At 40.5% G+C, this 23,569-nt stretch overlaps 2 protein-coding genes across 8 annotated transcripts; one reads left to right on the forward strand and one right to left on the reverse strand.

Annotated features, from left to right (window-relative positions):
• The first annotated feature begins 433 nt into the window (after positions 1 to 433).
• LOC129726174 (uncharacterized) lies at positions 434 to 16,871 on the forward strand. 5 transcript variants are annotated; one of them, XM_055682878.1, is made up of 6 exons: positions 434 to 984; positions 1,049 to 1,351; positions 7,398 to 8,307; positions 8,476 to 11,342; positions 11,691 to 15,745; positions 15,808 to 16,871. In XM_055682878.1, exons 3-5 carry the CDS (start codon positions 7,407 to 7,409, stop codon positions 15,735 to 15,737), a joined length of 7,815 nt encoding a protein of 2,604 aa, XP_055538853.1. In that variant the 5' UTR covers positions 434 to 984; positions 1,049 to 1,351; positions 7,398 to 7,406; the 3' UTR covers positions 15,738 to 15,745; positions 15,808 to 16,871. The 5 variants fall into 5 exon arrangements, with proteins under 5 accessions (XP_055538853.1, XP_055538857.1, XP_055538855.1 ...); XM_055682882.1 differs by having other exon boundaries at positions 434 to 977; XM_055682880.1 differs by having other exon boundaries at positions 445 to 888.
• Positions 16,872 to 19,067: 2,196 nt separating this feature from the next.
• LOC129726175 (CCR4-NOT transcription complex subunit 7) lies at positions 19,068 to 23,451 on the reverse strand. 3 transcript variants are annotated; one of them, XM_055682886.1, is made up of 4 exons: positions 22,908 to 23,451; positions 22,127 to 22,393; positions 21,200 to 22,009; positions 19,068 to 20,409 (listed from the first exon to the last, which is right to left on the reverse strand). In XM_055682886.1, the coding sequence occupies exons 3-4, from the start codon at positions 22,004 to 22,006 to the stop codon at positions 20,083 to 20,085; spliced, it is 1,134 nt and encodes a 377-aa protein (XP_055538861.1). In that variant the 5' UTR covers positions 22,007 to 22,009; positions 22,127 to 22,393; positions 22,908 to 23,451; the 3' UTR covers positions 19,068 to 20,082. The 3 variants fall into 3 exon arrangements, with proteins under 3 accessions (XP_055538861.1, XP_055538860.1, XP_055538859.1); XM_055682885.1 differs by having other exon boundaries at positions 22,127 to 22,423; XM_055682884.1 differs by having other exon boundaries at positions 22,127 to 22,484.
• Positions 23,452 to 23,569: the final 118 nt, after the last annotated feature.

Consider the following 23,569-nt stretch of genomic DNA (forward strand, 5'->3'; position numbering starts at 1 on the left):
AAAATGTACATTTCAAAATCCTATACAAAAATGTTATTTTTTCCACACGCAATCGAAATGCAATCTGAAAAGAATTTTCTCTATTTACTGTAAACAAATTAACTCTAGCAAAATCGAAAGTTTCAAATGACACTTTTTTTTAAATTTCGGGTAATTTTTGCTGAGGAAGCGTCTCAGAAAACATCCCTCCAAAAATACAAGATTTCCAACGGGTCACTCGATTTGTTTAAATTTTTTGGTGACAAAAAACAAGTTTTCTCTCTTTTCTTTCCAACTGCATACCACGCCTTGGACTTGCCCGTTTTTGTTTGCTTCAGTGTATTCTTCACAACTCGCTTCACAGTTATGAAAAGACTACCTCGTACATTGATAGAAAACCTACCACCCCGAGCAAAATGCGACTGTAACGTTTCGCCTTATTCATTCACTCCCACAGCTTATATGGGTAATGCTCACGCTCGCTCAGCAGATCGCCATTACGTTTTCGCGTTTGCAACTCCGAAACCAAAACGTGTGTATTTGCTAGCTGCGAAAAATCGGAAAAAATCGACCTGCACCCGTTCGGGAACCGGCCAAAATTATAATTTCCGACGGTGGAAGCATTAATACATCCGATGCCAGTGTAATTTACCTGTGAGTTAGGCGCCCTTGTGCAAAAGAAGTGAATTTTACAAAGCGATCCGTGGTTTTTTTCCGCTTTATGCTGTCCCAGTAGTCGGTGCGGTTTTTAGCAAACCTTTCCTGCTTCCTAAAGTTTACGCCATCGAGACTATAAGTGAGAAAAATATTTGCTGGGAAAAGCAGCTACGTACGTAGTTAGATTCTACGTATTTGGCTGGTTAAAAACTTGCCACGGAGTAAATCTGCAGGGCGACAGTTAAAAAAAAGGTTCGTAAGAAGACCGAATGATACTAGAGTATGTGTGATTGTCCCAAAAAGGGATGAGAGCAAACCAAGAGCACTAGCGCTACGCAAATGTACTAAGTATTGCATTGTTTCTGCAAAATCATCCAGGATTTTTATTTTTATTTTTTCTATTTTCATTCAGTGAGAAAAAGCTTTGAACCGATGTAAACATACAGAATAGTGGCATAATAGTCTATTACTCATAGTACAGTGTAAACAAATTGATTAAAAAAAGAATCTGAAATTGTTGCAAGCAAAATCATAAAGGATAACTACTGAATATAAGTTATGAAGATATGGTGAATCACCGAGAAAATCAAACAATTCAAAGAAATAGCGTCTTTTTCCGTGTGTAGAAATGTTACGAAATTGTTTCCAGTTGTGCTCAAGGATTAAACTATAATCAAGTGAAATAAGAAGTCACTGATAATCTTCATTGGAAAAGGTAAATAAAAAAATGGAGTGAACATGAAAGTGATTTCATGTTAGGCAATAACGAAAGGCAGCGAGTTTAGATTTTTTCTCCTGTTGAAAAATCCATATTTACAAATTGGTGGGTTCTGTTGGTTCGTTAGTTCATACATGATATAACTAGTGATACTGAACTTGATTTGCTATCGGGTCAAGAAACAATGCGAAATACAGAAAAATATAACCGGTTTGTAAAGTTACACTATAACATCAAATTTGATTCCTAATCAGATTGCTGATTCCACCGGTCTATCGCCGAGAATGGTGCAGAACCGCTGTAATCTATTGTTACAAAATAAGTCCAAGTTAAAAAAAAAAATGCTAGAGTTTGTTTGACGTAGGACTACGTCGTTGCTTTCTATACTGCGGTACATTCTATGAAAGCAAAAGTTCAACCGTATCGGATGCTACATCAGAGGGTAAAAACTTTTGAACCGGTTAAACCACACAATGGATTACAATCCTTTATTTGTCGTTGGATAATTTAGTAGATTAGTAGAGTCGACTATCCGGTGACCAAATGACTTAAGCAGGGGTTTACTATTAGGATTTTTCCCCACTTGCCCTTCCGTTACGCTTCTATAATACCTCGGTGTAACTCTCTAACAAATAAAAATATCTAAGAAGGGGGGCTCGTAGCCTCAAGGTTAGAGAGCCCGCTTTGATAAGCGAATGGTCATGAATTCGAATTTCTTAGCAGAGTACCATTAGCCCGATTGAGTTTGTGCTATACAAACCTTTATTGTTTGTCAGCCATCGCATGGCGATCACAAGAAAATCTTTCTTGAATAAGTTACTTTCCTCGAAAATAACCAAGAAAGATTAGTCTTCTGACCTGGAAGAGAGAGATGGGTGACAAATCACGGGTTGGTTGGAACTCCCCCGGCTATGCGGTAGTAGAGTTCAGATCTTTCCATGTCAAAGGGACTTTACGCTGAGAAAAATACCAGGCTCCCTCCTCTCACTTTGTCCTTTCCCTTATGCTAAACTGAGTCTGAACCGACAGTTGAATGAAATATACACTTTTTCAAAGCAAAGCCTTGGTGCTACATTCCGATTCGGAACTTGACCTTCTGTTTACTATACACAGACTTCGCAGTCAACCGTTAAGTGTACAGGACAATTGCGGGGCTAGCGCTACGATCCTACTGACACTAACAGTCTCTCCCGAGACAAGACTCGAACCTACGACGAGTGGCTTGTTAGGCCAGCATCGTACCTCGAGACCAGCTGGGGCACTTCTTCAAGCAATTTTAATTGCCTAAGTTTGGTAGGAGTTACTAACGAGGATGTTCTTCTTTTTCTTTTTATTTGTTAACGCAGACTTTCAATTCTTCGATTCATTTGTGTCTTCAATTTGAAGACATTTAACTAGCGGCGAATACATCCTTGTTTGTGAAGACTAAGTGAAGACATTGTAAAATATGTGATGACGAAGTGAAGACATTGGAAAATTTGTGAAGACGTCCATAATTTCCGGAGGTGGCGATCTTTTTTCTTGTACGGCATCTTTCAATTTGCCTGTAATTATTTCATGCCGGTTTTCACCTCACATCTTGGGCGGAAAGACATTTGTTCGCGGAATGTGAAGACATTTGAAAAAATGACCTGGGATTCCTGGGAGTGACTAACGAGGATCGGTGAAGATGAGCAGTATATTGAGCGTAGGGGGAAGGATAAAAATGTAAAAACTCCCATTACTTTTATCACGACAACGGTGATACAACCCTTACTTTTCGTTCCAATCGTGGAGATGCAGTGGTAAACTCGGCCTCCGACAACAACGACTGTTAAAATTCCTTCCCTACCCTAATGATCGTAAGGACGTGGCCGGCATCGTTATTGATCCATACAAAGCGGTAGCTACTGAATTGTACACTAGAGTTGGCCAACTAATATCAGGTAGCCATTTACGTAGTTCCTTGTTCAACTTCACTAGCTCAGATCGACCACAGAGGAGCAACTTACTTTTTTACTTACTCTACTTTACTGAAAGGCTTCGAAGAAAACTAGCCAAAGAGATCTCGCTCGGTTTTGGCAACACGCCACCATTTTTTGTTCATGATTTGTTACACTTTTTAGGTGGCGTCTGACGCCTATGTCTCATTAGTTTGGTGGCCCAATACGACTGAAACATCCAGTTAAGCTAAGCTTAATTAAATCCAAAAATTGACCTGTGTATCGATTTGTGGAGCTATAAGAAGTACTCCAGCAAAAGCCTTAGACGCAATGCTTGCCCTGCTTCCACTTCATAAGGTGGTCAAACCAGAAGCGGCAAAGAGTATGCGAATATGTGCGTAAGTGCACAAACACAGGTTTCACGATGGACTTTGAATGATATCATAAATTTATCTGGTATACCAAGACATAAAAAGAAAAGCCTTGGTGCTACATTCCGTATCGGAGCTCGTACTTCTGGTATTATACGCAGACTTCGCAGCCAACTGTGTACAGGACAATTGCGGGGCTAACGCTACGATCCTACTGACACTAACAGTCTCTCCCGAGCCGAGACTCGAACCTACGACGACTGGCTTATTAGGCCATCGTACCTCGAGACTAGCTGGGATACCTGGACATAGATAAGGTTAATCGAGACTTAATAAATTTGCAGACAACGCAAACCGAGTAAATTTTCACAGTACGAAGTATTTTTACGTACGGTCGACAAAAATCTGCTTTCTCTTCCGAATACATTTCTACGCATGGGATGTCACACATTACATATAGTAATATAGTACGATGCATTTTACTTGATCGGTTGATGTAAAATCAACTTCCCCGCATATCTATTGCGGTTACTTGAGAAATGGATAGGTTGAATGCTCCAGGATGAACCGTCCGCTTTGCCGTTCGATGCACGATATCTGCGTTAAGGAAATGCGCTAATCGTATGGAATGTGTATGGAAAAATTCGACCTTAAAATTTTTTCGTGATTTTTATCATGTAATAATAACATGATGATAAAAATTATCATTTTATAAATATCTTGCATGTTTTAGCTATCCAACGATATGATGATTATTGAATTCGGTACAGTTGTGTGAAAGCTATTCGCATTTGAAATCTTTCATTCCGCCAAACCAAAACCTGCATGCATTCTTATTTCTGCTTTCACCGAATGTACTTCAGTATAGTAAGAAAGACGTAGACGGAAGACGTAGTCCCGCGTCAAAAGCGCTCTGTGGCTGAATCAGCAGGCTAACTTAAAAGAAGGAGATCTAACAGGACACCTAAGAATAGTAAGAGATTTCCAAATAAATAATCTAATGAAAAGCAACGATAATTGGGAGGAAAAGAAACCAAACTTTTCTGCGATAGTTAGGCAGCCCTGGATAATTTATGCTGGTCCCTATGGAATCGAAGGAAATGAAAAGGCTGACTCACTAGCCAGACAAGGGTCATCCACTAACGTTGTTGGCCCAGGACCTTTTTGTGGATTCTCACCAAGAAGAGCTTCGTTCTTCTTAGGGTGAATAGGCTTGAGGTGGAACCTGAGGACATTCACAGCTAGTATTATTTTTATGGTGTATCAAAACAAACGGATTGGTTTTAGAAACCATCTTCACCAGACTGACGTCTGACATCCTTACGACATGCCCAGCCCACCGCAACCTGCCAATTATGCCGGTGTGGACGATAGATGGTTTCTCAAGCAGTTCCTGCAGCTGGTGGTTCATTCGCCTCCTTCACGTTCCGTTCTTCATCTGCAGTTCACCGAAGATGGTACGCAGCAACACATTCTGCTCGAAGACCGCAAGGGCGTGTTGTTGGTCCTCCATAAGCACAGTCCATGTCTCATGCCCGTAGTGGACTACCCGTTCGATCAGCGTTTTGTAGATGGTTAACTTGGTGCGGTGACGAACTCTACTCGATCGGAGCGTCCTCCGGAGACCAAAGTATGCACGATTTCCTGTCACAATGCGTCGATAAATTTGTCTGCTGCTCGTCGACGAATCCAATTAGCCACCGAATATCGTGCTACACGTGTTAATCCCCGCTCTGCTAATGACAATTTTCTAATGACGCTCAAACCTCTTAGGGTTTCGGAGGGGCTCGAGAGTGCCCCCGATACTTTGAACTACACACATCACTCGATTCATCGTCACTTTGACCAACCGCGTTAGTTTGTCAGGAAATCCGTGGTCGTGCATAATTTGTCATCTGTGGTCTTGATCGATTGTGTCGTATGCCGATTTGAAATCGATGAATAGGTGGTGTTTGGGCAAGTTATATTTGTAGCATTTCTGTTTAACCTGCCGAACCGTGAATACCTGATCCCTGGTGTCACAGACACCCATGAATCCCGCAAATAGTGATAGTCGACGGCAGAGTATTTGTGAGAGTACCTTGTAGGCAGTGTTCAGCAGAGCGATTGCTAGCTATTTGTAGCACTCCAGCTTGTCGCCATTTTGTAGATGAGACACATAATACCTTCCATACACTTCTCCGGAACTCCTTCTTCCTCCCAAATCTTGACATTGACATTGCACTGAGCACGTCTCTAGCCAGTGTTTCTCCACCGTATTTCAACAACTCACTGAGAAGTTGGTCTACCCCAGTAGCTTTGTTTTTCAGCCGGCCAATTTCCTCCTCCATCTCCAGGAGGAATCCTGTTGTCTTCTGCTCATGCATCAAGATCAGTTGCCATACCGTCTTCGCGCTCTACTGAATCGCCGTTCAGATGCTCAGCGAAGATTTTTGGCTTCTTGCGTGCTGAGTTACGTAGAACATGAGAAGAAGAGAGTGATCATAGAATCTTAGAAACTGTTTATTAGGCTTTAATTCCTATTGATATTTGCACGAGGTAATCTTCATCAACTATCTCACAATCAAATACGATTATTACATAGTGTCATTTAAGCGATTGAAGGATGATATTTAAGGGCAAAACCATATCGTGCTACATACCTACCGAAATGGTGGTGAACTGTTGGAAAAATGTAGAGATCATCGTGTCGTTCTTGAAGGCAACAATTTAGTATAATGAAGTTAATACCATTCGTATCCTCGCGTCAAACATACGGTCGTGTCTAGAACACGACTCATTAATTGTGTAAAAATTTGTATCAGATAAAGGACAAAAGTACAATATAATTTTTTTTTTGTAAATAGTAGAGATCCAGTATGCAAATCGTGAGTTGTTCTATGGCTAAACAATCCTTCGATTAAAAATTTTAATCATTTGAGATTCTTAAGACTGACACAAAAAATTAGATTCAACAAAGAAATAGATACAGGAACTATTCGCTAACTGGGCACGATTTAACTGGGCTTCTTTTTAACTGGGCGCTCGCTAACTGGGAGGATTCCCAAAAAAAAAAAAAAAAAAAAAGACAACAAACGTCAAATATCCAAAGGAACGGGGGGCATGTGGATTGGGAACGAAAACTGAAAAATTAAAGTTTTTTCTAATCGAGCATATTTAAAATACAAAAACAATAATATAGCTGATTAATGTACTCGCTATATAAAACTAAAGTTAAAAGCTTTATTTGAGAGATAAGTTTGTAGTTGTGGCATCACTATTTGGTGATCAACTTGAGAACACAAGCCTTTTATGAAGTTGTCGCGAAGCAGTGTTATCCATTGAACTCCCCCTCGGCGTTGAGATGATATCCCAGTTAGCGAGCTGATTTCAATAACTGGGAAGTGCTCGTCGCCCAGTTAGCGAACAGTTACTGTATATACTATGTAGCGCCGAAATAACTAAACAAGGAACATTCCTGCGTTGGGGGTAACGGGCTGATTAATTCACTTCACGCACTGCAGAGACGAGCAACTTTAATGTAAATGAAATTAATTTCTCGAACAGAGTAGTTCTACAAGGAACAGTAATACACGAAGAAGACTCGGTAGTTAAATTTGAGTCGATACCGGAGAATGGCTCACAGTATTTGAAATAAATTAGGCCTGTTACTGATTGCTAAAATATACTTAGAAATCTAGAAATTCTTAAGTGAATTAACAGGAAATTAATACAAACTCATAACTTTCTTTCATTAACTTTTTGTTATAGATTTGGAAGATGGACGATGAGGTTGACTTATCAGAAAAATTAGCACAATCAACATCTGATCGCGAAAATATTCCGATTGCGATTTCACCCAAACATAGGTTGTCGAATTCGGCACCGAACGAAGAAGATGGCGATTCAAGGACTGCGGAGGAGTTACATATTAAGGCACAATCTGGAGTTGTGAGCAACGAGTGTAACGAAGCTATAATTGTTCTTGATGTTGCGGTAGAAATCGATGCATCCAAGGAACAAAAAAGTATTCAAAAGGATGGAAATCACTCCCAAGATCCTGAGGAAACACCTGCAACGGAAACACAGTTATCTGTGCAGGACACAGATGTTTTTTGTGACGAAGAAACTCAACAAGAGAGGCACAACTGTCAGCGGATAAGCGTAGACGAAAATAAAGAGCTGGCTTTGCCAGAGAATATTAAAAAGACGGTAAAACATAAAGCTAACGGCAATTTTACCTCGGAACCTATAAGTAATGATACCGGACAGTTGCAAAGCACTTCGCAGAGCGCTCTAGGAGATACCACTTTAGTAGAAACAAGTGACACAGAGAAGATGATCGATTGTGTGAATAGCGTACACGGTGAACATGAGGAGGCTGTGATTGAGCCTCTTGATAAGGCGAAAAAAGAAATGGACAAAGCAATCGTCCGAAAAACTTGTGAGGAGGAAAAATTCGCCATTCGAAAAAGTGATCCAGGAGAAAATATGGATGTTGACTACGAAAATGACGATGAGCTTTCAAGTGATAGAGTATGTCGAAATGATGCTGGTTCTGATGATAATCCATTAGAGCAGCAGACCGAACCAGAGTTGGACTGTCATTATGCTGAAAAAGAAATGCAATACGATGAACATATTAAAAAAATTGGTGCAACCAAAGACGCAGTAATAGAAAGTAAGTATACCTGATGTCATTTTAGTAACAAAAATATATGTTTTTTGCACTAATTACATTCCGATCCCACCCTAGACAAGTTATATAATTGTATCGCATATAAGAGTGTAATTTATGTAAGAAGTAACACTTTGGATACTTCTAAAACTCTATTCTTTTCTGTTCCAGATCGTCAGGTGAATGGAAACGTTTCAGTCGGTGATATTCAGGAAGCAGATCACCATGTTGACGCCAGTGAAACAACTGAGGAAGCTGATCAAGTGCGCTATAAGCGACCGAGGTCGGTTAGTCCAACCAGTGTGGAGATCTTACACGAGTCTTCAAATAAACAGTTGAAGCTAGACTTGAAATCAGAATCAGTTTTGAATGGTGAGTTGTTCTCGTCAGGTAATCTAACAAATCCAGGTGCAACAGAACCGCTGGCGGAGTCTGAAAAGCTTGATCAGTCTGCCGACTCGGGAAAATCTTCGCTTGGCGATAGTAACGAGCCCGAAGATGAAGTAACACCAAAAACCAGCGAGTTGACATTACAGAATATGGAGAAACCAAGAAGTGACATTGAATCGCACCATGACGGAAATATTGGAGACGACGATTTCGATGACGAAAAATCGAGTAGCTCAAGTTCACAGTCCAGTTCTTCTAGTTCCAGTTCTGAGTCGGATAGTTCCGATGATGAGGCGTCTAAAGATGAAGAGGGCGAGGATAAAACTGCTGCAAAAGTTCAACATGAACAAGAAAAAAACGAACCGAAACCAGAGAAATCTGAATTAACCATACCTCCCTCGGGTATCGCTGCAGGATCAGCAGACCATGCGACTGGTGTGGCAATGGAAAATAATGACAGTCAGTCGCGTTTGGAAATGAACGAAGTATTTTCACAAACCTCAGATGAATATGAAGAAGCTGATGAAGAGGATGAAATAAATGATAATCAAAGCGAAAATGATGCAAAAATTACAAAAAGTGAAGGTTTGAAACTATCAATTTCATTGAAAAGGCCAACTGCAGAGGATAGTGCTGCTACATCAGCAAGTGTGGACCAACTACCTCCAATGGAAAATAAACCGGTCATGCCACAGCCCGTGGACTTTTCCAATTTCCTAAGTCAGGAAAAATTGTTCGGTGAACGATCAGAACTAATAAAAATAGACTACAACAGTAAACCGCAGGTGCACAATTTAAGCGATCAAGTTAAAAAGATGGAGTCTGAGATGCCTGCTGTTGGGACGACTGCGCCTGCTGGTTATTTTAACTTAATCAATAATCAGTTTAAAACGAATTATGTTGGGCTCAATTCAGCTGATTTTCTAATGGACGAATCATCGGATACACTTGATGAAGACAATCGATTGGTTATAGCTGAGAAGCAGCGAAGAGGTAGAAAAAAAGATATCTCGCCTACAAAACAACCACAAATGCAACAGCAACATCAATCTTGGCTGCAAACGGGACAACAGTCGCAGCTGATGAGATTAGGCATTTCTGGCAGGAATGTCCCTGCTAGAAGATCTTACCAACAACGTTCGCAGCCATCTCTGATGAAAACAATGCTGGCTAGCAGTAAGGTTGCCCAGCAACAATTACCTGTTCCTCCAACACTTCCTACACATTTGCCTCTTCAATCTCAACAACTGCAACAACCACCTATATTGCAGCAACAACAACAACTGCAGCAGCATTCCGTTAATAATCAGCAGCGACCGCAGTCGCAGCCACAGCAGCCAGCACCAGAGAAAAAGAAAGATAAGAAAAAAGTTTTTCTCTGCTCACCTTGCGGAACTCATTACGAGAATTGGAATCTTTTTAAACACATGCGAGAAGTACACAAAAAATATATCTGTCTATACTGTCTGGGTATATTCCAGTCTGCCGAGAGGCTGGTAACTCACCTAGAGTCTAAGCATCAAGTGCGCAAAAAGCAAATGGCCAGTATCGATGACTATCAGAGCCACCAGCAACAGCAAAACGTGGACACTTTGGGGAGATCACTCTACCTGATGTGTGCACGTTGTGAGCATATCTTCGAACGGACAACCGCTGCTGACGAACAAATGATTGTGCAGCATAATTGTGCTAATTACTTAGAAAAATGTGACAACTGTGGTAATCTGAAGCAATCGAAGCACAAGTGCGATAAAAAAATAGATTTACTATCATCAGCTTCAGCAAACGCAACGGTATCATCCACCGGCAATAATCAGAAATTCATCAACAATGCAAACAATAAAATTAAATTTAGTTTAAATAACAACTATGACAGTGCCGCTAGCGGTAGTTCATCGGCTGTGATGTTTAATTACGATAATCATGGAACTAACAGTAAAGACAACCCAGATAACTTGTATCAGCTGAATAGTCTTGGAAGTGTGGGAAAACACACAAACGCAACAAACACACGAAAATCGTCCAACAAAAAAATGAAACTTTCGCAGAGAACTAAGCCCGCCGAAATAGCAAGGCCTTTGGAAACCAATAGTCAGCTACTGGTAAACGTTCCATCCGGGGAAGACCACTCTGCTACGATGACTGCTGATAATTCATTCAACAGTCCGATACTACAATCTCAACTAATGAAACCACTGGATACAATGTCCCAATTACCCGGTACTGTTGCATATACATCCGAACAGTCTCATTTCTACACTAGCCAATCGAGTGACCAACAACCCTTTTTGATCCAACTGCCATCACAATTAATGGAACTTCCGAACCACACCACATCGGAACAGAAATTTAGTTTTAAGGAAACGACGAAACTTTCTACTATACCAGCAAGCTTGCTATACGTTAGCGAAACACCAGCGGAGCTTCCACCTGTACCTGAGCTACCTAGCCAGATCGGACAACAGACGGAACAACTAGCTCAAGAACAACAACAACCTCCCTTGCTGGTACCAAAGCTGAAGGTGAAAATTCCTAAACAATTTTGCCCGCCCGTTGAAAGCGAGGAATCTTCAACCGAGAGCGATTATGACGATGATGAACCAATAGAAGAAACCGATGATGGAGATGGGAAATCAGTGGATCAGGCGGTAAGTTTTTCATTTTTAATTACATAATTGTTTTTGATTAATATGCTGAAATTAAGTCCCAGATGGTCTCGAGGTACGATGCTGGCCTAACAAGCCAGTCGTCGTAGGTTCGAGCCCCGGCTCGGGAGAGACTATTAGTGTAAGTAGGATCGTAGCGCTAGCCCCGCAATTGTCCTGTACACTAAACAGTCGGCTGCGAAGTCTGTGTATGAAAAAGAAAAAACAGAAGGTCAAGTTCCGAATCGGAACCAAGGCTTTGCTGAAATTAAGCTAGTTGTCTATCTCTAAGATAAATGGGTGGATAAGTTTTGGATATTGATCTCGAAAAATTGTTTTGCTTTCTTCCAGATGTCTTCGCACGCTGAACAGTCTCATACAGACGCACTTCCTGCTCCAGTGAGTCGAATAGAAGACGATGTCAAGCTCGATCCAGTCGAAATGGACATAGAGGAAGAGGGTGATCGACAACCGGTTCATTTGCCACCAGAAATGGGACCGGCACCAATGCCGGAACAACATCGACTGGATTCGCAACAGCATTTGAGTCTCGGAATATCAACGCCAGATCCAACTACATTGGAGCAATCCAACGATCCATCAACGGTTTTCGCCGACAGACCGCTAGGTTCGGCTGAGCCGAATATCACTGAATCGGAAGATCCACGTTCAATTGAATCGGAGATGGCATCCGATGCAATCGTGGTTGCCAACGATGATGCACAATTGTTCGAGCTGACACTGGACGTACCGCTAGATAAAGTTGAAATACGCGATTTCATCAAGCTGTGCCTCAAATCGACAGTTCCCTTTTGCTTGTATTGTAACCATGCAAGGAGAATTGCCGTCAACGGTAAATACTTAGCTCTTCATTTGGTGGCCAGTCATCGTTTCCAAGCAACTGTTAACAGTATAACGGCGGAAGAGTTACTGCCAGCCACAATTGTTCAGCGTTTCAAATCTTGCTTGGAAGAATTGGAGCCGCTGTTCTTCAACTTGGAAACATTCGACAGCAGCTGGACAATGGAGGAAAAAGCCATAACATACCCAAAACAATTCGAGTGCTTCCAGTGCCGTTTCATTACTAAGATCCATAAAGAGTTATATCTGCACAACCGTAAAATGCATCAGAAATCATTATTAATTTGCTTGATGTGTAAGGGGAACTTTTTCAGTTATAGTGAACTACTGTGTCACATGTGTCCGGGAGCACCAAACCGCTTGGTTATTCTCGACTACACTTTCCGATGTAGTTTGTGTAATATTGATGGAATTCCATCAGCATTCCGACTTATGGTACACCTGAGGAAGCGCCATTTCGCCTGCGATGTTTGCCTAGAGCAATGTACTGAACAAGGGGCCCTTTCGAACCATGTCTGGAAACATAAGCTGCATCATTTATGCTACCGTTGTGGAATTGCCTATCGCAATAAAGCGGACATTTTGAAGCACTTGTTCTGGAAGCACGGCACAGAGGGTGTATTATGTAAGCGATGTTTGCAGAAGAAGTGGCCTCATGTGTATCACTTTTGCGTGCCACCAGCCCAGTTCATATGCGAAGTTTGTCAAATGGGTTTTCGTAAATCGTTGGCTCTGAAAGTGCATCAAAGGTTACACAATGGGGAAGAAAAATATCCTTGCACAGAGGATGGCTGCGAAAAGAAGTTTATCTCAAAGAAACTTTTGTTGAAACATGTCCAGAGACATTATGAACCACCACCGGCACCCCCTTCGCCTTTGAAACCTGTAAAAGAAGCGACGCCGGAGCCAGAGCAATCATCGAAACCAAAGCAAGATGATCAAGAAAAAAATACTTCAGGTGAAATCAAAGCCATCATCAAAGATGATACTATGGATGGGGACGGCAATGTGAAAGTGGAATCTAGAGAAGCAAACTCGTCCGAAGCCGATAAAGTGAAAACTGAAACTACACAAAAGAAGAAAAAGAAACGCTCCAAAAAAAATCAGGAAAAATCATTGTCTGATTTGATTAATCTGCCTGCATTGAACCTATCGGAAAGTGATAGTTCAGATGATTCAGACCCAGATCAAACAAACACCACCATCAGCAAAAAATGCGCAAATGTGTTACCTGCAAATGCAACTTCTGGAGATGAATGCAAACTTTCTCCCAAGGAGAACTCTGAAGAACAGTTAAAAGAGACAGAAGAAAAAGAGAAAGTTGAAAAAGATCATGCGTTGACTATTTTGAATAACCTTAAAAATTATCAAGCTTCTTTAAATAACAGCCGAAGATCGTCTCTTTCAGAGGAACTCTCAGAAGATCAGTTCACAGAAAAGTTGTTGAAATCCAAAATTCTACATGTTTCACAGTCAGACCATGACTACTGTCGTATGACCAAAAAAGTGTATCCACAGATCAAAGCTGCTGAAATCGGTGAAACAATTGTAATTGACGACAATGGCAATTTGGGTAATGCTGAAAAACAAGACTCTCCGGTAAAAGGTGCAGCAGGGAGCAACCCCAAAAAACAAAAAACGCCACGTAAAAGAAAAGCCTCTAAAAGTGGCTCAGATTCATCATCGAGTGGCAGTGGAAGTGATTCCGATTCGAGCTGTGAGTGTGGTTCAAATTGTAGCTGTAGTTCAAGTAGTTCTGGTAGTAGCAGCTCGTCGTCTGACGATTCAGGCAGTTCGGACGAGAATACTACGAAAAACAAGATCAAAGAAGTTACTTCTTTGCCTTCAGAACAGTCGAGTAAAAATGAACCCTCAGTTCCTGTAGAGGAAGATTTACCTGCTAACCCCCCTGTACCTGTTGATCCAGATACAATCATTCATGAATCTGATCTAGAAACAGATGAATCGGAAACAGATGAAGAGTTTTATGACGATCATCCTCAGAAGTTAGCAAATCAAATGTTGGCGGAAAAACGACGTCAACTGTTGCTGCAAACTTGTATGAGCCCGATGAACAGCTATGGAATTGTCGAGAATAGCCGGCCATCAACTCCTTCTTTACCACCGGAAGAAACAACTATCAAGAAAAAAGTTAAACTGAAGAAACGAAAACGTGAAAGGAAATACACGAAAAAGACTACTACACGGTTGCCAACACCACAGGAACCCCCCGTCCCGAACATTCCTCTTTCAAATCAAGCTGATCAATTTTCACCACCTTCGATTATCCAGATGCATTCGCACACTGCAACAACCCCTATATTTCATCCTGCTGAGAATACAGTATCTCTAGCCGCTTCTGGTAACCAAGCAATAACTCCGGGTACACCTTTGGGTGTCTCTGCTTTGAAATCTTCCGCCAGCAAGATAGGCACTCCACGACTTAGCACTGGAAACAGTTCAGAATCAGATGCTCCACTTAAACGATCACAGCGTAGTAGGAAACCGAACAAATTTTACGGTTATACAAGTGACGAAGAAACACCATCCCCGCTGACTCCAACAATGGCTGCAAAACACCCGGAAAAGTCAATCCTCTCAGTGATGAAGCCAACACCACCACCTAATTTGGTCTGGAGTAAAGAAGACCTTCCTTCGCCGCCAATTGTGAAGGGTAAAAATTCGAAATTGAAACTCCAGCCTGAACAGCACACACCACTCAGTAGTCGCGCTCCACCCGTTGCGACCGCTGTAATTAACCCTGTTCAACAGCCACCGCGTGTAGAAGCGACGAGAATTCCTCAGGTTCCTGTGCACCACATTTATGCTAGTCCGCTTGGAACTCCACAACAAACTGATGCTGACAGTGACTCTAGCCAAGAAGGCGTTTTGCAAATAAGTCAGAAACCTATTAAAGCCACCACCACACCACACAGACCGCAGCCACCCCTTCCTAAGCTTAAACTGTCCATTTCAAAGAAGGGCGCTCGAGGAGCTCCGAAAACACCAACCTCTTCACGAAAACGAGGAGTGGCCAAACCCAAGACACCAAAATCGGCACCTCCGATCGTACAACCAGTTGCAACTAATCGTTCGGCCGTTCCAGCGACAGCAATCCCACATGCTTTCGAACCGCCAATAGTAGACGCAGGTATTCCAAAAGTACCACCACTTGGGTCCTTCCCAAGCATAACCACAGAATTTTTCCCACCTAATCAAATTCGCATCCCGGCCGGCTGGCGTCCTCCCCGAGAAGGTGAGTCCGTATACTGCTATTGTCGTTGTCCGTACGATGAAGTATCGGAGATGATAGCCTGCGATGGTGACAACTGTCGCATCGAATGGTTCCACTTCGAATGTGTTGGTATAATTATGCCACCGAAGGGCAAGTGGTTCTGTCCGGAGTGTAAACTGAAACAGACCGTGGGTGGCATTAGCGGAGGCATCGAAACACCTTCGTTTGGAAGCTCCAGCTCTGCTGCCGTGATATCGGCAACTGCCACGCTCGGTGGTTCAGCAGCTAACGTGCATAATTGAAAATTAAGGTTTGTATACAAACTTATTTGCAGTAATTGTAACATTACTAATTTTGTGTACTTTTTTCCAGCACCTTGAAAAGAATGAGACTTCCAAGCAGCTGCAAATATTCGCTGTTTGAAGTCTGGGAAAATATGTGTGCTTTTGAAATATATAACGTGATTTTTTTTCAGCAACTGAACGCATTGATGGAAAATGCATCTCTCCATATTCCGATGCATTAATGAGAAATAGTGCGGAAATAATTAAGTAATGCTGACCGCTAACGCAAAAAATGCGAAAGTGTAATTTAGAAGGTTTAGCAAGTACGTTTTACGATGTTTGGACTACCCAAAATAGTTGTTCTGATCAGATCATAGAGAAAGAAATAGAAACGAACCATTGTTTAAAGCGCTTATTTTTTATCAGAACCTATGACATGTATCCGTACAAAGCTCGGTAGATAGATAGCTTTGAACATCCTATTTTTCAGTCGATATACATAGTAGTTAGTTGTGTAAAAAATAGAAATAATCATTGCTCTAAGAGGGAGCAACAATTTATATAAGAAACTTAGATACGGATATACATTTGTATTTGTACAGTTTTTCAATTAGTTAAACATAGAGGTTTACCTGTTTGCAAGACGATGATTCTACATAGTTCTACATTGGACAGCATAAAATAAAACGGTTTTTTGCTAGTAACATTTTAGTGAACCATTGATTACATACCTACCGCACACGCTTGGAAGAAGAAGTTTCAAAAACTCTTCTTTTTTACATTTGTTTTTCTGTAAACATATTAGAACATATTGGGAGACACCAAGTCATTTTGTTGTTTGTAAATATTCAAATGGAGTGCGAAGTTGAGAGTCGTGGTTTGAATGGATTAAAAGCAAAATTTTGAGCATAAAGCTAATACCTGAAATAGGTGATATATGTTATTACAAACTTAATATGATACATAACATAATAACTGTAAAATTCAACGTACACTATGAAGACAAATAGTATGCAACAAAAACATAATGTAGTGACGCTAGTGGTGAACAGTGGTTCGCTCGGAAACACTTAATAGAATGGTAACGATACGTTTAATGAAAAATCTGCAAACAATATACAGACTAATGTTGATGCTACTAAAGCCAAAGGATTATGCCTGTTTTTTGGATATAGATTTTGGAAGAAAATTATAGGTACATATATTGAACCAAGTACTGCAATAAGGTTAAAAATGACACGCTTCTCTATCTTTGCGTATGTTACACCACCGCTCTAACTATGGTAAGAATGGTCCCCTCGGGAAATTTACAGAGTTTTTAATAAGTGCCGTCCATCTTCGATTACTCACACTATTCTGTGTTATAAGATTTCAAAGCAGAGGCGAATGTCAAATTAGGCAAAGCCTCTATAAAAAAAAGATTTCAAAACATTTCCAATACAAAGCCCAGAAAAAGGTTCCATGTTCCGTGTTCTCGCCAATCCTAAGACAAAACATGGCAGTTGTCCTATAACGCAAAAGTGTTATCCCCGGTGAATCTTATGAGTGAAGCAGAGTAAACTTTTATTCATACGGCTGTCTCCTGTCAGCTCATAGCATGTTGATCAGAATGGCAGGGTGGCGAAACCAGCCAAAATCTGGGAATGTCAGGAAACTTATTTTTCGATCAAGGAATATTAGGGTAAAAAACTACGTGCATTTTTTTCAGCATAAAGTCTGATGCGGGGCCTCCTTAGGGTTCATATCCAATACAATACTTTTTTTCACTGGATTTTCAGACCAGCGTTTACTCAGCAGTCACTGACGAGACGAGTAAAATGTAGTGTTAGGAAACGCGAGTGAAACTTGGCTGAGTCACAAACGAGTCGTGCAGTTCTAGCCGAATCGCCATCTGTAATACCGAAATTGGCCAAACGAGTGACTCGACGCTTGCCTCGTCTACTGTAATGACTAATGGGTCTACTACGAAAGGCTGAAACTCAAAAGGCTGAAACACGGAAGGCTGAAATCCGAAAGGCTATAATCACGAAAGGCTGAAAGCTACATAAGGCTGAAAACACGAAAGGCTGAATCACGAAAAGCTGAAAAATCATAAGGCTGAAATTCACAAAGTTCATTTCTAAAAAAACAATCGCGGCCTACGGCCGACTCGGTTGTCCGAGATGTATGCTGTCCTTACTCGCTATCGCTTGTTCGGACTTAACTAGGGGATCACCCCTATGATTCAGTAGACCTAGGAAAACGAACGAACCTATACAGAGGTGATTTCTGCGGGGGGGCTGCCCCCCCGCAGTGGCCGGCGCACACTCGCGTCCTTCGGCCGTCTCGCTCTGAATCATCTAGGAAACGTGTACACGAGTCAAGTGTGTATAGATTCAAATGTTGCCGAAAATTGATTTTCCATTGCACAAACCAATTAATACTCAAACATTGAACTCTGCCACCTTATAAAGGTTTGTTATCCATGTGTCCGAATTTTTCAACGATTATGATTCAAGTTACAAAAGTTTCAGCCTTTTGTGGTTTCAGCCTTTTGTGCATTCAGCCTTTCGTTATGAAACATACTTTTCAGCCTTTCGAGTTTCAGCCTTTCGGGTTTCAGCCTTTTGAGTTTCAGCCTTTCGTTACTAACCCTGACTAATAGATCTTCAAATTAAGTTCAAACGAATAACCAACATATCCCAGAAACCATCGAGAAACCTGCTTCCCCGAATAATATTTCCTCGAATGTTCCGATTTCAGAATATTTTTCACAGAACGTATCAATTCCCTGAAAGTTATTTTCCCGAAAACCACGATTGGAACGTTTTCTCCAAATGAACGGTTTTTTGTTCACACGAAATATTGAATCCCACAAACTAAAACACCGGTTCAAAACCTCTGAAACAGTTGTAAAAGAGACAAAGTTTTTTAACACAAAAAACACGTTTCAATGCAAAATCAACATCAGTAGTCTGAAATAATACCGGAATACTTATTTTCAAAGACAGGTGTTGGAAATTTTTAATAATTATCAATTTAGTTAAATAATTTGACATTATACCGGAAACCTGCGCAAGGTATCATCTAAATTGAGTATAATCGAGTGTATTAAAACATCTACAGTTCTTTATGCGTGCATTTTTTGTATTAGAAAAAGAAAGTAGTAAAATCATCTGAACAATCCATTTAGACGTTGGATTGTTTCTTCATTAAGCTGAATCAAAAATAAGAATATCGATTCTCCCCATTTGTTCATATCAGTGAGCAGATCTTTAGTTTAGTTTATGCTTTTGTGTTATTTTTGAGTATGTAGTAGGCGTGGAGGTTGGAATCACAGACGAAAACATAAAAAAACGCGGTTCATAGTTTCAAGTTTTTAAATCAATAAAACATTTTATTTGAATATATAGTTGCTGTTACCAATAGTGTTGTTCTGTAGGTATCATTCAATCAAAGAATTAGTTTTATCAATTTTTACTATTGTTTCAGTTACCTATCAATGTTTTGACAGTGCAAAATGATTCAGCACGTTATTCTTTACCTACTGCGTTCTGGCGAGTTTCTTCGCTCACTTTAAATGCTTATTGACTCTTATGGTTTTTACGCTTCTTTTTTCAAGTTTATTATCGTGTGCCAAAGAATTTCGCTAAGAGCGGTCAGTAATGTTGTTTATATTCTATAATAGTTTACAAAGTGCTCAGCTTAACTCGCCTACTGTTGCTTTTAATCTGTTTCAAACTAAGCTAAATCATGTTTCGTTTGGTTACAGAAGGATGGTTTGTGTAGATAGAATATCCTTTCTTGCTCTGTTCCACGTTTGTCGTTTGATCGAATTTTTTCACTTTTAGTTGAGATTTATTAGACCTATGATTGAACAGATTGGTTTGACCTTCCTATAAGTGTAGAACTAATCGAGTTTATTCGTTCTATTTGTCATTCGTTTTACTGAAGCACAAAGAAATGAAAACTTGAGGGAGTGCTGATTTTTACATTATTATCGTCAAAAAGAATAAAAACAATCAATTTCGTCCTAATGTGTGTCACAGAGACTCCGTGAGTCTCGGATGAAAATGTATGTTTAAAATGTTTATTCTTTTACTTATCTTAAAATTAGTTAAATGTTGCCCTCGTTGCTTTCTCTGCCTCAGATGACTTGAAGTGATCTTTTGCTGTCGCCCTCTAGTTACATACTTTGGGTATAGATAGTAATAAAGCTGTAATAAATATTTTTTGTAGAGAAAAGTACTTGTTTGTAAGATTTTTAGCGTTCCAAAGTTTGTCTATATCCGCAGTAATTAGTTGTGTATGTGACTGCTTGTAAGGTTACTATTAGTGTCCTTTATATTTCGCCGCTATTTTTCTAGCGTATCAACAAACGAAATCATGAAGTCGTGTTGGTTTCGCCATTGTCGTGGTAGTTTGCTGCACTACTGCTATTCGTGTTGTTGTTGTTCGAGTTATTGTTACTGTTATTACTAGCAGTGTTAACATTGCTGTTGTTGGTGCCAGTACCAGCGGCGTTTCCGCTTCCTGTTGTACCCACGTTCGAACCACTATTGGTTGTTGTGCTAGTACCAAGGGTAGTGCTGGTGGTATTATTCACACTACTGTTGATTGTATTGCTGCTGCCATTTACGATGAACGACGTGCCCAATCCGTACAGATGGCCACAGTATTTGGCGTTATCAATATTATCTTCGAAAAACATCTAGAAGGGAGAAAAATAAATTATTCAACGAATAGTAGTAAAATTAATTCAAAGATCTCAACATGTATTTGGTAGATAATTTTGAATGTATCGAACAAGATGAACAAATTAGGAGAGAAACGAAGACTTTTGAAATCTACTAGAGTATTAAAAAGTATTCAAACATTTTGAACGAGCTACTTAAGAGATATGTCTAAATAAAAATACCCAGCCACCTCCTTACAGCAAATGAAGATGATTCGAGTGACATGCTTTTCATATTGTTTTTGCTACTCTTTCGTTCTAACATAAAAAACGAAAAATAAGTTCTAATTTCAACAGATTTTTATATATTTTTCTCATTGTTTAAAGAAAATTCACAATTCAACGTTTTATAAAGATAATCAAACAATAATAGTTTCGCTTTAACGGAATAATCTCATTTGCTGTAATCTATTGCTAGGACAAAATGCTTCAATTGCCTAGTAATTCTAATATAATAATGTGAAATAGGAACTATGATTGAAAATATATGGCCCCCTTAACGGCAACCGCCAATTAGCTAATCGCTCGAGCCCTTCTTGATGTGCAACTTTATCTTTGTATCGATATGATTCAACGATTGGTTTAAGGCACTTTCAAAACCTTCGCTACAATTGCATTCGAAGCTAACAAAGCCACTAGAATTAGGACTATTTCGACCGCTAGCCTGACCACCACCACCTCCCCCAAGGCTACTGTTATAGCATTCGGCAGTACTACTATCATTCTTACTACTACTGCTACTATTTAAGAAGCTAAAACCATGTACCTCGCGCATCTTGAAGAATGCCATCCCGGTTAGTAGCGAGTCCGATCCGGCCTGATGTTGTGGTCCGATACGACGCAGCTCCAGTTGATCGGCAACCTCTTGCAAGCCGCCCTTCAGGCTCTTGCAGCTCTTCATTAAATACTTCACGTCGTAGATTGTTGGAAAATAGATTCGCAGCAGCTCGAAAAAGTCGCTTTCCTCAGCTGGTAAATTCTGATCCGTTAGCAGCTTCAACAAATAACCAAAATCGTACCCTGAGTGGAAGCTGAGCCACTTGATGTTATCCATCAGCACGATACCGGAAGTCATTAGCAGTTCGGCAAAGTCCAGCGGATCGATACCGTCCTCCTCGTGCTTCTTGAACTGAATGCCAGAGTTTTGCAAAAGATCGATTGAATCCTGAGCGTACATGTCTTCATTCAAATTAAATTTGAAATTGAACTGCCAAGTAGAGAAACCTGTCGGAGTACGCCCCTCTTCGTCCATAAAGGTCAATCCCAGTTGAATGATACGCAGCAGATCAACATTGCAGCGTAGAAACTGGTACTGATAGTCAGCCGATGAGCGAAATTCTCCAACCGGTCGAGCTACTACCCCGGGAAACTCAGTGTCCATTGCAACATAGTGATATTTCTGCACGATATGTCGGATCGTGCGAAATTCCTCGTCCAAGTTATGCCGCCAAACGTCTCGTATGCCACACTCTTCGTTCGACTGTGTACTCATGTTATTCCCATTGCCACCACCTCCGCCGCCTCCACCACCTGTATGATTGCCACCGCCGCCACCGCTGACTGCCGATGGCATTGCCTGAAAATACAAACGCAGAGGTTATTCGAGCATCAATCCATTTGTTATTTATAAAATACATCTTAAATTATTTAGTATTCATGGGATTAGCGTTCCGTTCGATGCTTTCGCACTCACCTGTGCCTCACTTTGTGGCTTATGCCTTTGTGGTAGATGCGATTCTTGTTTTGTTTGTTTTTGATTAGACGTACTGTCTTCCGCTTTTTCCCGATCTTCCTGGTTATCGCTTAAAGTTGGGCTGCTTGCACTAGTAGCTTTCTTGTTTTCATCCGTCTGTTGCAACTGTCGCTCGTCTTCTCCAGCTTCCGGCTGTTGGTTTACGTCGGCGGCCGCCGTGTCGTCAGCCACAATTGCTTCCGGGAAAATGGATCTTCGATTCACTGGCTGTTGTAAATCAACGCACTTAGTTTCTTGCTGTGAATTCGAATTTTGGCGATGAATTTTTTCGGGTCCAAAAAGTAGATATCAAACTCAACTACAAAAGATGTCACAAATTAGCAACAAACGACAGCAAACCCCGAGACTGAACGAAAGAACAAACTTGTAAATTAATCAAGAAAAAAAAAACGGAACAAGTGATTTCAGGCTCCATAAGTGTATCCAACATTTGACAAATTATTGAAACTATCCGATTACTCGATTTTAATATGTACGCATGACTTCAGAAATAAAAATTTAATAACTTCAATAAATGAATGCAGTGGTTCAATTATAAATGAAGCAAGTGGTTTAATTATAGCAACGACGCACGAACATTAAATAATCATACGCCCTTTTAATTTTCGGGCACCGTAATGAGGCTTCTCCGCCAAGCCTAAGACCATTTTATTTTTGCTTAGAATTTTGTGGTCAATCTTTGAGATCACTCGGTACGAAGGGGAGAATACCTTAAACTTACCCAATCACGGAAATAATCTTTGTCGAGCAGCAAACTTTGATGGCATTCGAGCTGGGCACTGCTGCACTATGCACTATGCTGACTATGCTTTCCCTTTTATCTTGGTCAGTAAACCAGGAGGACGGATTTTTAAATTCGCTGTCCACACGAAACACTGAACAGTAAATCCATACAAACGAACGGATAACCGCCGGAAGTGCGCTATTCCTGGTTGTTTCCTAAGGACAATAGGATTCCGGAGGAGCTGGCTGTCTTGTATTACTAGCTGCTGCTTCCAATTTCTGCAAAATCGTGCTTTCTCTTTTCATCTGCTGTGACTGTGAGTCAGGGTTGCTAGTTTCATGTTAATTGAAAAGACCTCATCGAAACAGGGGTGGGTAAAGCGTTTTTTGTTTGTTTGAGAGAAACGTTGTATATTACGTTACTGAATATCACCATTCCAATATCACGTTACATCCACGTAGCAAATTTCAATGTACATGAGGTGCAGATTTCAAGAGGTTTTCCATTAGTACTTACTATCACAAAGCTACGCAAGCCCTGTTTAAATGATTAAAATATTCAGTGATTTGGAAATTCATCTGAAGTTTTCGAAAATTTTCGCAATTACACATGACTCTTCTATTAATGTTTTTTTCACAATTGGTTGTGCTTTGCATCTT

The sequence above is a fragment of the Wyeomyia smithii genome, chromosome 2 (genome assembly GCF_029784165.1).
Source record: "Wyeomyia smithii strain HCP4-BCI-WySm-NY-G18 chromosome 2, ASM2978416v1, whole genome shotgun sequence".
Classification (NCBI taxonomy): domain Eukaryota; kingdom Metazoa; phylum Arthropoda; class Insecta; order Diptera; family Culicidae; genus Wyeomyia; species Wyeomyia smithii.

Coding starts and splice junctions, on each gene's coding strand:
- LOC129726174 (XM_055682878.1), top strand. CDS start 7,407: ATGGACGATGAGGTTGACTTATCAGAAAAATTAGCACAATCAACATCT. Junction 8,308..8,475: donor CAAAGACGCAGTAATAGAAA/GTAAGTATACCT, acceptor TTTCTGTTCCAG/ATCGTCAGGTGAATGGAAAC. Junction 11,343..11,690: donor GGAAATCAGTGGATCAGGCG/GTAAGTTTTTCA, acceptor GCTTTCTTCCAG/ATGTCTTCGCACGCTGAACA.
- LOC129726175 (XM_055682886.1), bottom strand. CDS start 22,006: ATGCCATCGGCAGTCAGCGGTGGCGGCGGTGGCAATCATACAGGTGGT. Junction 20,410..21,199: donor CATTCTTCAAGATGCGCGAG/GTACATGGTTTT, acceptor TCTCCCTTCTAG/ATGTTTTTCGAAGATAATAT.